This window comes from Lampetra fluviatilis, chromosome 18 (assembly GCF_964198595.1).
Source record: "Lampetra fluviatilis chromosome 18, kcLamFluv1.1, whole genome shotgun sequence".
NCBI lineage: Eukaryota > Metazoa > Chordata > Hyperoartia > Petromyzontiformes > Petromyzontidae > Lampetra > Lampetra fluviatilis.
Genome location: NC_136292.1, coordinates 1771657 through 1785297, shown reverse-complemented (window position 1 = coordinate 1785297; position 13641 = coordinate 1771657). Strand labels below are relative to the sequence as shown.

At 47.9% G+C, this 13641-nt stretch overlaps 1 protein-coding gene across 1 annotated transcript in view; it reads right to left on the bottom strand.

The window, feature by feature from the left end:
• Positions 1–1015: 1015 nt before the first annotated feature.
• Positions 1016–13641, bottom strand: part of LOC144937073 (neutral alpha-glucosidase C-like) — a 28684-nt gene continuing 16058 nt past the window's right edge. The window contains exons 14-24 of the mRNA XM_078864314.1: positions 13196–13339; positions 12801–12897; positions 11700–11801; positions 10960–11200; positions 9550–9614; positions 9091–9167; positions 8094–8168; positions 6411–6524; positions 4276–4388; positions 3489–3589; positions 1016–2651 (exon numbers count right to left, since the gene is read on the bottom strand). Of these exons, the coding sequence (XP_078720440.1) occupies positions 2518–2651; positions 3489–3589; positions 4276–4388; positions 6411–6524; positions 8094–8168; positions 9091–9167; positions 9550–9614; positions 10960–11200; positions 11700–11801; positions 12801–12897; positions 13196–13339 (1263 nt within the window). The 3' untranslated portion in view covers positions 1016–2517. The remainder of the gene's footprint in view (positions 2652–3488; positions 3590–4275; positions 4389–6410; positions 6525–8093; positions 8169–9090; positions 9168–9549; positions 9615–10959; positions 11201–11699; positions 11802–12800; positions 12898–13195; positions 13340–13641) is intronic.

Here is a 13641-nt window from a genome sequence, read left to right as displayed (position 1 = left end):
GTCTTTTGAAGCAACATTAAGTATGAACTAAACAGAGTAATTACGGTTCAGGGTATGTGAAAAAGTGAACCCCTGGTTTCATTTGCTCAATTAAGGGAATCATTTGAATCAGGTGTTTCAATAATAAGGTAGATCTTCAGCGATGAGTTTGGGAGGTCCCACCCTGTATAAAGATCAGACACTGTGAGTTTGATCTTCACCATATAGGTGTGTGGAAACAAGTGACGCCACAATCAAAATAAATCTGAAGATCTCAGAAAAAGAGTTATTGATGCTCATTAGGCTGGAAAGGGTTACGAAAAACATTCTAAATATTTGGGGCTTCACCAATCCACTGTCGCCATCATTGACACAACCATGGATTTTGCATTGAATCAGACGATTCTAGAGGAGAATGTCAGGCCCACTTTCTGCTGCATTTAAGAATGACCAAACCTTATACAATTCTCAAACTATTCTGATCGTGCCTCTCATGCAGTGAATGAACTTTTTGTAATAATCAGTGCACACCATTATCGGCAAAAACATGCTCAAACGAGTTTAAAACACACTAAAACAGAATTCCATTAATGTCCAAGTTCATCCGTGATATTATTTTTAATGTGTTAATTTCTGGTTGTCAATGGATGTAAGGATTAACCCCTGTAAGATTCGATCGATCGTCACAATTCGTGATTTGATGATTTAATCTTGTTTTTGTTTTAACCTTGTGCAGCATTTACAATCTGCACTGGCTGCAGGGTTTCCATGACTAATCACAAACAATAAAGTCCATTCTGAAACGCACAACTGTTGCATGAATCACACTGCCAGTGTAGCAAAGCGTATTTTTTTTTATTTATTGTGAAATCTCTAATTGCAATGCCTATGTATGTGTGCATGTTGAACTTCTTTTGCCTGACAAACGGTGTCAGACCAGAGGACGCCAAAATGCTCAAAAGAAAGTTTTCTCTGGTGTGGACCAATCAGTTTCAAAGACAATGCATAGAATATCAGAGTATGTTTTTTGTTTACATTCTGACCACAAGTATTGTGGTTAATGCAGACATGATTCCTTGTAAAAGGTTTCAGTTTGGTGTTTTAACATCTTAACACCTGTTTTTGTTGCCAGAAAAAAGGGGAAAACCTAATCTCATGTATTGTACAGTATTTTTATTTAGCTTATTTTGTGTATTGTAATTGATATTTTAATTAAAAATGATCGATCTTCCACGAAATATATACTTTCAAAAGGTCTACTGCATTCTATTTTATCATGTCTTGGGGCTGACATTTTCTCCTGTAGGCATGCACCTCCAATTATATGGGGAGTCAATGGGAATATATGGATGTGAATATAGAATTTCGCTCTCCGGACAACTTTTAAGGTACATATCTGTTCTGTATATAGAGGGGGGTACCCATATTGTAGTATTAAATTGCATTGCACAACTGTAAACATAGATCATTCTTTCTCTCTCCAGTTCCCATGCTCCGACTAGCCTATCCAATCCTACTTCGCCCTTTCCACATCACAATACCGCACTCCGCACGAGAGTTCTCGAGCAATGAACCGGGAGGGACACTCCGAATCCAGTTAGAAGGATTTATATTCTTAGGTTTTTTCGGTAAAGTCACGTAGGTAAAACATCAAAATTAATGAAAATAAAATAAAAACAAAAATCACGACGTTTCGGAGGCAACACAAGTCTCCGTCATCAGGTGGGACCGTCACAGCCGAATTAGCTGCATCAAGTGAGGCAATGATTCAAGAAGTAATCCCTTATAAGCAAGTTGAGGGGGGAGGAGAGGGGGGCGGAGCTCATCAGAATGTGGTAGCCAATGAATGGAACGTATCGGGAGGGAGGGGGGCGGGGCTCAAAGACAGCAGAAGGATTTATCCTGCAGGTTTGCAAACCATCCACGTTCATAATAGAGGTATGTTTTTTTGGGTTAGATCGCGTAGAAATATATAAATGTGTCGTTAGAACCCGCCACCACTGACTAACATCCACGTTCGCTCTTTGCCGTCGACCCTCAGAAAAAAAACTATTCTAGCACAATTGGCGCGGGCAATACAGGAATAGAGTCCTGGGTGTAACGCTCAACTGCACCCTTTTTATGGCGTCACCTAAACAAACACTGCGAGAGACACCAGAGTGGCCCACCTCAATAACCCTTCCCTGGTCACGACGCAATAACACGGAGCTGAAGAGGTGGGTGTGGGATTGGGATGGGATGGAGGGAGGTGGCGGCAGTGGCCTGCCCCCTTGGGTACGCAGCCGAGGGGAGAACGCAATGATCTATTTCAGCCACACCTGTGGCTGTATCGAATTTGCCGACCCACGGCCAATCACTGGTTTCCGCCTTCGAAGCTGCACTGTCACCCTGACCCATAAAATGTATATTTGGCAACTCGGCTGCTGTGAGAGATGATGACCTAAAGGAAGGAGTGAGTGTGTGTGTGTGTATTAATATGCAACTGGGTTTGGCTCGCAACAGGATTGTATCGAAATGGTCAAGGCTGGTTGGTCAGGCTCAGGAAGACTTGTGGCCCTGTTTTAAGGTGAGGGAAATGCTCCAGTCGGAGGCGATGGGAACGCCCACATTCTTGACAACCAGCACCGATGAGCTGGCATTGTACCCGAAATGGAGTGTCTTCTTTTTGCCACCTACACAGAACAAGCACACGAGGGGACATTTAGCGGAGCAGGGGGGGGAGGTGTCCTGGAAAAACTTTGATAACCCACAAAGTGTCATTGTCAAGAACGTAGAGAGGGCGTTTGCTCAGGGTGGAGTGGTGGCGTCGTGGATGAACCTAGCGAGCCGAGCTCACTGGGGAATGATATTTGACATATGAATTCATCATTCTCGGCCTCCCTTCGCCAAATCGCACTGACCAGCGTGGTAAAGTATGGTGAAACAACCCTTAAGGCCGACACCGCATAGGAAGGCCTTTATCCAGTCGTGGATTGACAGAGGAGTGTATATTATTATCAATATTTTTTATGTAGAATAAGTGGATAAAAAAAAAACGTGAATGCTTAAGTTAATTGGGCAGCTACCTGTGGGGAAATTAATAATTATCAAAAGTGGAGTGTAAAGTGTTTTAATGAAACTAGCATGGTTGCTGCGTCTGTGAATGTATACATAAAATAAAAGAGTTAATGAAAGAGATCAAAAAAATCAATACATTGGTCCCTGCAATACAATTCAGTTGTGAGATCGCGCACAATTGTGTCATTCCGATTTATAATTGATATGCGCATTCGAACTAATTTCTGTCATTAAGATCCTCCATCACCCCACATAGCTAAACTAACGAAACTGTCGCGTGTAAAAGCGTTTAAACGCTGCACTCATTAATAATCGCTTCAGCTCACCGCTCAGCTCAAAATCAGAACCTTCGTTTATCCCGGAGAATTCCCACGAGCTATGAAGCTCTTTTTCACAGGTGTCCAGTAGACGAACAACTGTCGCAACCAAATCCGTCATCCTCCTGAGCTCACCTGGCAGCGAGCGCAGGACGCGCACGGGACGACGCACACCCAAGACCACAACCTTCTCCACCTGCACGCGAGACTCCATGGATCCCGCAGTGTCCAGAGACCTTGCCAGGGGAAGAGAAACAACCGCACCCATCACCATTCTCTCTTGAAACCAAATCAAAACCTCTCGCCACAAACGCCATCACAACTCACAGCCATTCGTCAATCCTACCGCTGGATGATCGAAGGTCTCCCCGCTGTGCCCTGTCAATCACGCGGTTGGTGTGTTCACACTTCACCGCGCTGGTGGGTAGTGCAGGTTGGTGAAGGGGGGGGGGAATCGCAGGACAGGTTTATATATCACTTGCCACTCATGTTAGCTGTGGAAATCCATGTCGGCGGGTTTATAGCGCGGTGAGCAAAAACGCTGCGCAACTGCCCCACTCCAATTGCCATTTACACTAAAAAAGATATAATCGGCTGATCTTGTGGACAGTAATTCTTCCTCAAGGAGGGCAGAAATATGTATTGCCTTTATAGTTGTGGATCAGACTTCACAGCGAGGGATCCTGAGGACACGATTCAACTGAAGAGTGATTTCTATTCGGACAGTGCAGAGATTATAGGGCTTGTCGTCGCTGCAGCGGTCGCATGAGCCAATCACGTATGATGTCATTTAAATCGAAAACAAATCGATTCTCGCACGCATGATTCATGAGCCGTAAGAATAAACTTTACTCGATGACTCGGGCGACTCAATACGGGCCTAGCCAGCAGGCTTCTGCAAAGCATGGAACATGGCTCGCACCTGCAGGTGAGCGTGCTGTCGCTGAAGCTGAAGCCGCGGTGCAGGAACCGCTGTTGGGTTTTGTAGAGGAACGAATGGCCGTCGTCTATGAACAGCTCTCCTTCAGCACAGCCCTGCGCACAGAGCAACAATCAGCGAAAACATCATCATCATCACAATAATGCCAATGGTGGTGAAATGCTAACTGGCTCGCGCTGTATGCAGGAGGTCGTGGGTTCGAGTCTGAGCCTGACGCCGGCTGGATATTTGGAGTGGATTTTTCTCCGGGTCCTGCGGGTTTTCCCTCCACATTTAGAAGCACATGTTTAGAGTATTCGGCTGCTATGCATTGCCACGTGATAAGCCACTTCGTTAAGCTATCATTTGTGGCCAAGTCGCTTCTAGAAAAAGAGCTTCATAGTTCTAGATTTGAAGCTTTCGTGACTGCAAGGATTGACGCTCTTAGGTTTTTTCGGTAAAGTCACGTAGGTAAAAATAAAGAATAATAATAAATAATAATAAAAAATAATAGAAATAAAATAATAAATCATGACGTTACGGACGCTTGTGTTGCCTCCGAAACGTCGTGAGTTATTATTTTATTTCTATTATTTTTTCCATTAGTTATTTATTTATTCTTTATTATTTTCATTTATTTTTTACCTACGTGACTTTACCGAAAATACCTAAGAGTAAGAGCTTCATAGCTCAGTGGGCCTTACCTGGAAAAATAAAACTGTTGAGTTTTTAGCTTCATTTGTAGCTCGCCGCAGCCGCCGTACGGTATTTATTCCTCGCCCTCGTCGAGCGAGTCGGAATGACTCAGAAGGCAAGCAGCCACCCGATGAGCCAGCACCAATTATTATGTGCCAAGCTCTGCGGTCCTCAAACACTCGAGCCCATAGAGACGGAACAGGTGGGGGCCACATGTTTGCTGTACCGCCGTCTGCTGGGAAGCCAGGGCATAGCACCTCGACACCCAGGAGATGGGCGTTTCATAATATTTGTACAACCCAACAAACCCTTGTCTCCACAGTGGTGGATCACAGGCATGCATACATTGCCATCAGATCACAATACAGTAAAACCTTGGATTGCGAGTAACTTGGTCTGCGAGTGTTTTGCAAGACGAGCAAATTTTTGTATTTAAAAATTAATTTGATAAACGAGCGAGGTCTTGCAATACGAGTACTGTAGTACATACAGTATACGCTTTGTCTGCCGAGCGTCACGTGATCACAACTGATATAGGAGTGCTTTGATATACGAGTGCTGTGGATTACAAACACGTTTCCGGAACGAATTGTGCTCGCAATCCAAGGTTTTACTGTATATATATTTAGGTGATGGCGTAATGGCCACACTTGGGCCTCATAGCAAGTACGGCCGAGGTTCAATTCCAGACACGGGCAGCTTTCTCCCCCTGTTCTGCATGGGTTTTCTCCTCGCCCACCGGCTTCCTCCCATAGCCAAATAAAACCACCCACAAAATGTAACCGGTGTTGGCCGAACATCCCAACGTTGAAAAATTACGTTGGTCACAAATAGCAATATCGCCCCCTACCCTTGAGCCTCCGTGAGGCTTTACTGGACTCGAAAATAATGATGCCAAAGTTTAGCTTTCCAAAATGTAGAGACAATATCATAAGAATTTGAATGGCTCACTCCATTACGATCAAATTAGATAAGCTTCAGGAAGGACGCGCGATGCAAGAAGCTCACTCCAGGTAGATAAGTAGCTGGGCTGCGTAACTTGGGCTGTCTGCACTGCTTTGACACTTTAAAGTGTATTTCAGCTGCGATGAGTGACAAGTTCACAGCGATGTTTTACTATTCAAGAGCTCGGCACCACCACTGCAGCGATGCCAACAGAGCGCAACAAGAAATTCACGTTAAAACTCACCTGTGTTTCCTAGCAACGCCTCAAACTCGAGTGAGACAGCCTGCAATACACAATCTAGGTTTACCGCTGCACGGCGGGCTACGTACGCTGCGAAAGAAGTTCAAAATAGATACATGCATACACGACAAGCATGGTTTGTTTGTTTTTCTGGGATGCATCTTCATTGAACATGACGTAGCACGATGGAAGCTGCCGCGTGCGTTGTTTAGTGATGCAAGTCCGCAGCGTCCAGGCTGGATGGGGGAGCACTGACCCCTGGGTCCACAGCGACAAGCAGGGTGTAGGGGTCGTCCTTCATGAGCTCGGTGGAGTCCCGCAGGCGGAGCTTTTGGGGGATGATGGTTCCAGCTCGCTGGTACAGAGGGATCTGAACAAACGCAAAACAGGAAATACAGGGAGCTTGAATGCCTACCAACTTTACAAATGTTGAGTGATAAAATATAAACATAATTCTTTTTTTTTTCTCCACATAACACATTCGTGTTGAACCCATTAGTCTTCCAAACTCATGTTTTCCAGCCGCATTTGATGCAGCAAGATAACTGTCAACTTATTTTGACCTTTTGGGTCCCATCAGCAGAGTTTTTGTTAAACAAATACTGCCTGGCTGGCAAGTCTTCTTGCCAGAGCGTTCTCCCTCCAGAATGGGACCCTGTTCAACGTAAACAGCGGTGGTGAAAAAACGAATAATAAACACCGGCCCAAATATCGAGTGCAGAATCCTCATGAAAAATCTTTAAGATTCCAGGAATATTTCTGGAATGAGGGATACAATTACGAAATGACACATCGTAAACACGAGGCATAAAATAATTAATTCACCTCCTCCACAATTACATTTGTGGTCACGATTCAATAAACTAGCGGATACCCTCTTGCCAAGCCAGAATCAATAGCAGCCACACAATTTCCACGAATTTGGAGGTTTGTGGATTGGGAATCATATTTTTTTGCCATATTGTGTATTGACAATACGGGACCTTTCTTGCAGGTATCAAAATATAACAATAGGTGTTACCCCTTCTGGAAATAAAGCAGTTGTGTTAAAATATTAAAACACCTAACAGAATCCTTTTTCAAAGAATCCTGTCTGCATTAACCACACGTTCTCATGGTGAACATGCACACAAGAAACATGCTCTGATATTATACACGCATTGTCTTTGAAACTGATTGGTCCACACCAGAGACAGCTTTTTTTTCAGCCTCGTCTCAAACAGCGTCAGACCAGAGGACGCCAACAGCACAAAGACAATGCCACTCTCAGGGCACTGATAGCTTGGGGTGACCTTTTGTAGCTGTATTGACCATAAGACTCAATTATAATCAATGACTTGTTCAGCACTGTTTCAGCATAAGTCGTCCTGTGTGAAACAGGGCCTGTCATGGGAATGTGGAATTTCCACAATTGGCTCAGGGCTGCAAAAAGAGATAAGCCCCACAGCTTTGCTCAATTAAGCTGAGTAACTCTGGCTCCACCTTGATAACACCGATATTTTATTTCAATTAGGGTCATGCTGTAATTGATTTAGAAGACGTTTATATATCTTACAGCGTATTACTTGAGAAACCAAATTAGTACGAACAATATAGCAAATAATCAGCAAAATAATATTCACTCTCCAAAATGTGAGTTTGTTTCCTGAGGGGGAGATGGCCTGACCTGGAAGGCTGACACCAAAGTTCAAAGGGCAGGACAGCTGAACAATCCACCTACCCCACCACTGTCTGCAAGCCGCAAGGTAAAATCTGCCGAGCGATGTCCGGAATGTGTTTGCGACAACTCTCGTTTGGACAAGGTGAAGAGGGAGAGAGAGCGGGGATTGCATGCCACTAATCGTCCACGCATCACGGCAAACGGACGACAACTACGGACGCGGCTGGGGGAGCGATGCGTCAACGAAGCTGGTGTCTAAACATAGCAGCGCTCCCTCACCGAAGACATGTTGACACGCTGCGCGATCTTGCCCGGAGCTGGGTAGCGCTTGTGGTTGTGGATGTCGTACCATGCCTGGACGCGAACACACGGACAGGGATATGTATGTATGTATGTTGAATTTCTTTGGAACCGTACGTAACCGACCGTGCTAATTGAAGGTGCGCATAGAGAGATGATGGTTGCCCATCTGCAAAGCGTGCTTGGCTGATAAAGCCCTTGCTTCGTCAGTCAAACACGCTATGACTGCCTTTGCCTACCCAGCACTCAAGTTGAGTGCACAGATGCACCAGGTAATTGTTTAAGGCTAAGGTTACCTAGGTGAGGCCAAGGCTATGTTTAGATACCAATTACTAATGCAGTGCATGGTCTGGAATCTAACCTTTGTTGTCAAGACTGTAATGCAGTGGAGTCACTCATGATTATAGCAACACGTCTCACTAATGGATTGCATAGACAAAGACACAGGTCCCCCATATAGCCTTAACTGACTTTTTAGGGCAAGTGCTATTAGTGAGCACCTATGAAGGCTGGCATGGCACAAGACGGGGTGGGTGGCCAGCACCGTGTCCGGATGCTTTTGTCTCCATTGCAGAAATGTTTACACACCGCACCAGGTACTCATTTGAGGCTGATTCAACCTAGAGGAGGCCCAGGACCAGTTCAGATCATTGTCACTCGTTGTTGGCCATGAGCGGGAATCGAACTCGGGTCAATGTATTCATAGCGCAGCACTCTGACCGCTGCACTACTACTCCCCACGCACCGCGCACAGACGCACGTGGACTTATACGTACACAACAACTGCAACGTGTGCATGGCCAAGGTTCTAAAACACGCCCATCTCGGGTTGCTTATCCCGCTCATCTTTGCCACCGTGTTTCCGACGTGATAATGACAAAGGAACGACCGATTCAGGTACATTTTACTTCAACGGGCGGGACAGTGACTCTTCCGCAAGGGGAGACCGTGTGAAGGTTCGATGGCAGGAAAGTACCTCGCTTCTCCCAGGGAGGTAAACTTGCACCGTATCCACGTTGTCCTCAGTCACCGGCCGGGCCAACAGGGCATTGCCTACAAACCAATGGGGACGTTCATCAGGGAAAGCATGGACCCTGCAATCATGAACTCAAAGTGACACCGGCGAGTGTTGAAGCAAATTTCGTATATAAAACTAAAAAATAAATTTTTATTTTACAAGGTAAGGCCCACTGAGCCACATAGGTCTTTTTCAGATGCAACCTGGCCACAAATGATAGCGCAACAAAGTGGCTTATCGTGTGGAAAATTACAGCGTCAGAAAAAAACTCAAAATGCACGGTTATAAATGTGCAAGGAAAAGCCGGAGGATCCAGAAATGAAACCTCGCTCACAACCAATCCCACAACATTATCGTTTAAAAAAAATGATATATCGTAAAAAATGGTCACGTGTTAAACGTGTGGACGTATCTCACCGATCATGTACTGATCCTCCAGAACAAAAGTCTCCTCATCCGACGGAAATTCAACCCAGAGAGGTCTGCAAAGGACATTGTCAGTGAGCAACCCTGCAAAGCACCGCATTGGAACACGGCAACACAAAAAAAGACAAAGATCCCCCGTGTAGCCTTAACACCCTGTAGGGGCAAGTGCTGTTAGCAAGCACGTATAAAGGCCGGCACGGCACACGAGGGGGGGTGGGTAGCCAACACAACGCCTGTACGCCTTTGTCTCCTAGTGGCAATGTTTACACATCACACCAGGTACTCATTTGAGGCTGAGTCAACCTAAGGGAGGCCCAGGACCGATTCAGATAATCGTCATTGATGTTGGCCGTGAGGCGGGAATCGAACCCGGGTCACCAGGTTTGTAGCGCAGCGCGCTAACCGCTACACCACCGCCAGCACACAACGCACTCGAGACCGCTGACACTTTTCCATGTCCAGCTTCAAGTGGGCTCATGGGGGCCTGGAACAGCCCAGTTGCCGTTGCGGGATTATCAGCATGGAAAGGGTCCGTGTCCCCACATACCCCTGAGCCATTAGATTTAGACTGTATTTATTAATTTCCGCAGGGAGGGCACAATGAGCTGTTAGGCTCCATTTCATGGGCGTCCTGCGGCGGTACAGATGTTGCACAGTACAGATCATGAAGGGCCCCCCCCCCACATCCCCTCTACTTTTGTTCCTCTCCCCTTGCTTTCTCTTCCCCCAGATAAAAACCCCTCGTCCCCGCTCGCAGTCTCTACCAGCTGAGTGGGGCAGTGAGCCTGACCGTCCCCTCTTCCCGGAGCCCAGTAGCACCGAGTTCGGGCTTCTGTTCCAAGGTCGTCCCAGCAAAAGGCGTGCGACTCTGTTTTCAAAATAAATTTCCTGCTCCCGCTTCCCGAGCCGACTCGAGAATCGGATCAGCCCGGTGGCGCCGCCAGGGGGACACGGCATCGAGCCCCATTCGTGAACTCGGTCGGCACCCTTCCCATTGGCTGAGGAAACACAGCAAAATTATACAAAGATCCCACATATAGCCTTAACAGACTGTTGGGGCAAGTGCTGTTAGCGGGCACTTATCAAGGCTGGCATGGCACAGCAGGGCATGAGTGGCCAACATCACGTCCGGCTGCCTTTGTCTCCCCAATGCTGTTGTTTACGCACCATAGCAGGTACTCAATTCAGGCTGACTCAACCTAGGGTTAGGCACAGGACCAGGACAAATACACATTGTGAGCGCGAATCGAACTCAGGTCGCCGAGTGCACAATGCAGCGCAATAACCACTGCCGCCACCCTTCTCCACAGCAGTCAGTGAACTCAGAGCCTGCACACACAGGCGCCCTCTGAAGACGACGCTCCAGCTCGCGCGACGTGCGTGCGGGCGGAAGGAGCTCACCGCATGACGGGTTGGCCGGTGCGGTGGGCGCGGTAGAACTGGGTGTACCAGTACGGCAGCAGCGAGTAGCGCAGCGCCACCGCCCGCCGGATCAGCTTCTCGCCGCTGGCGCCCATGAGCCAAGGCTCGCGCCGAACCTTGGCCGAGTGGACGCGGAAGAACGGCTGCAGCGAGCCGGCCTGGAACCAGCGCAGCACCATCGCTTGCGACTGAGGCTCTTCGAAGAAGCCGCCCACGTCCGCTGCGACACACGAGCGCGCCGTCGCCCCCGAGAGCGACCGCTGAGTTCAGTCGTTGAGCCGTGACGTGGCAGTAAAAGCTGTGGGTGCCCCTGCCTCTGTCCACCCCATTGGTATAAATGTGTAAAACCGCGGCGGGTCGATCCGCAGGTCTTGCGTTGCGGGTGGGGTGAAGTGTGGGTGATGCCACCTCTTGTGTAGAAGAGTGAGTAGGCAAAATGCCCTCCACTAAAGGGGTTATCTGCAGAGCTCACTCTGATGGAGGCCTTTCCACCAAAAGTGGCGGTGAATAAGAAATTGCAGGGCTGCACCTTAACCTTTACCAAATATCAAAAGGTTTCAAACTCAATCAAGTGTAGGAGATTGCACGTCTCCTGGCTTCTGGAGACTTTCATCCAGCTGCAGATAGACTAGTCGGGAAGATGATGATGATGACGGTGATGATGTAATGTAAGTGTGTCCCAACAGAACAAAACTGTGTGTGTGTGTGCGTGAAAAAACCTCCACACAGCGAGATCCCACACACGCTGAGGCTCAGCAGCATCGGTGTGGACATGCGAAGGTAATCCCACGTCGCCAGGCTGTCCCCTGTCCACACCGCACCTGGAGAGAGACCTCCCAGTCAATCTTGCTGGCATGGCAGCCATAAGCAGGGAACGTCCCTGATAGGACATCCACCATTGAGATAGCCACGTGGGTCAGAGGTCAAAACACTGAGCCATCACCGATGAGAAGGTTCAAATTTGGATTTTCAGTGTTGTGAGTTTATGGTCCCAGCCAGGTCTACCAAGTAAATATGCAGCAGTGGGTGTATTAGTGACAATATACTTCGCTAATGAGGTCGATACCGGTCCACACAGTGGTCTGTCACTGCTGTCAGTCGGCCACAAAGTGATGATGCCCTCAGACAAGAGGACCACAATGCACTTCGTCAGGAACTACTGATAGTTGTGTGCATATGCACAAAGGCTGTGTGATTTTTACAAATTTTTGTGTTGCTGTTTGAAACTTACAGTTTTCCAGCTTGTACTATAAATCTGTAACGAATGCTTATTCTCGTAATTTACTGATCTGTGTACAAATTACTGCGTAAGCTAAAAAAACGCTATCACTTCGAATTTATGTTGTTTTCTGAATTGCCACGTGACAAACGTTTATCCATGGAGGGCATGTGGCAAAGTGCTCCCCCCGAGTGTATGGTTTTAAAAAAAGGCTTGAAAATAATTCAGTTGCACTGCTTCTGTAGGATACGGAATGCGCTGTGAGGGTTCCCAATGGCCGCCGATACCATCACCAGAACAACACTGGGGGCGGGGAAAAATTACCCAAGTAAAATACAACATGCGCTCCCAGATAATAGCCAGGATAGCTTCCGGACAAATGTTATAACGTCCTCACGAGCACCCAGTTGGCAAACAAACAAAAAGTCAACACGAGAATAACGTAAATAATAAATCGTCACCTTCCAGCCCACTTGACCTCAACAATCTAAAAAAAATTCCACTCCAGCGCCTCGCGCCGATGTGCCACCCCTTCCTCGCCGCGTTCGCCGGGCGAGCAGTTGCACGCCCCCGCCGCAGTCGGCTTCGAGGGCCCGCTCACCGTAGCGCTGCGACCCTGCGAAGAACGAGCGGGTGAGCACGAAGGGCCGCTCCAGGCCTCCCGACCTCCTCACGAGCCCGGCCGCCGACGCCATTTGCTGCAAAACAGCAGAAGCGGCGTCAGCGGAGCGAGCGGCGACGCGCAGCGCAGGGCCGCTGCGAGTCGCCGCTCCCTGGCATCCCGCACACGGCGGTTCTAGAGCGGGGAAGTGGGTAAGACCCAGTAAGGGTGGGTCACGGAATTTGGAAGTGGCAGTGTTGGCGATGATGGCGATAGCGGTGGTGGCCGCGGTGTTGGTGGTGGTGGTAGCGGCGGTAGTCGGAGCAGCAAGGTAATGGTAGTAGTGGTACTGGCGGTGTTGGTGGTAGTGGTGGTACTGGCGGTGCTAGCGGCACCTGGTAGAAGCCGTACAGGTTGTGGTTGTCTCGGTGCTCCCAGCCGCCCCACTGAAGGCAGTTCCTGGGCACCGTCTTCTCGATGGAGTGGAACACGGCCGGCTCGTTCATGTCGTTCCACGTGAACAACGCCGCCGTCGAGTTCTACAACGAGAGATGTTCATCAACATCGGCATCATCGTCACATCTTCATTTTAACAGCGCACCTCCCAGGCACGTGACAACTTGATCTGATTGGCTCTCTCGAGTGGTGGAGGGTTATAGTTCAAGCATCATTGACAATATACCTACGAGATCTAACCCAAACAAAAACAATTATTAATCATGTTGTTCGTTGAAAGCCTACAACACCTCACCATGCTGGTCAGTGTGGGTTACCAAAGGATGGCCTCAGGAACGGTTCAGATATCGCTCGCTCCCGACAAGAGCCGTGGCTGGGGATCCAA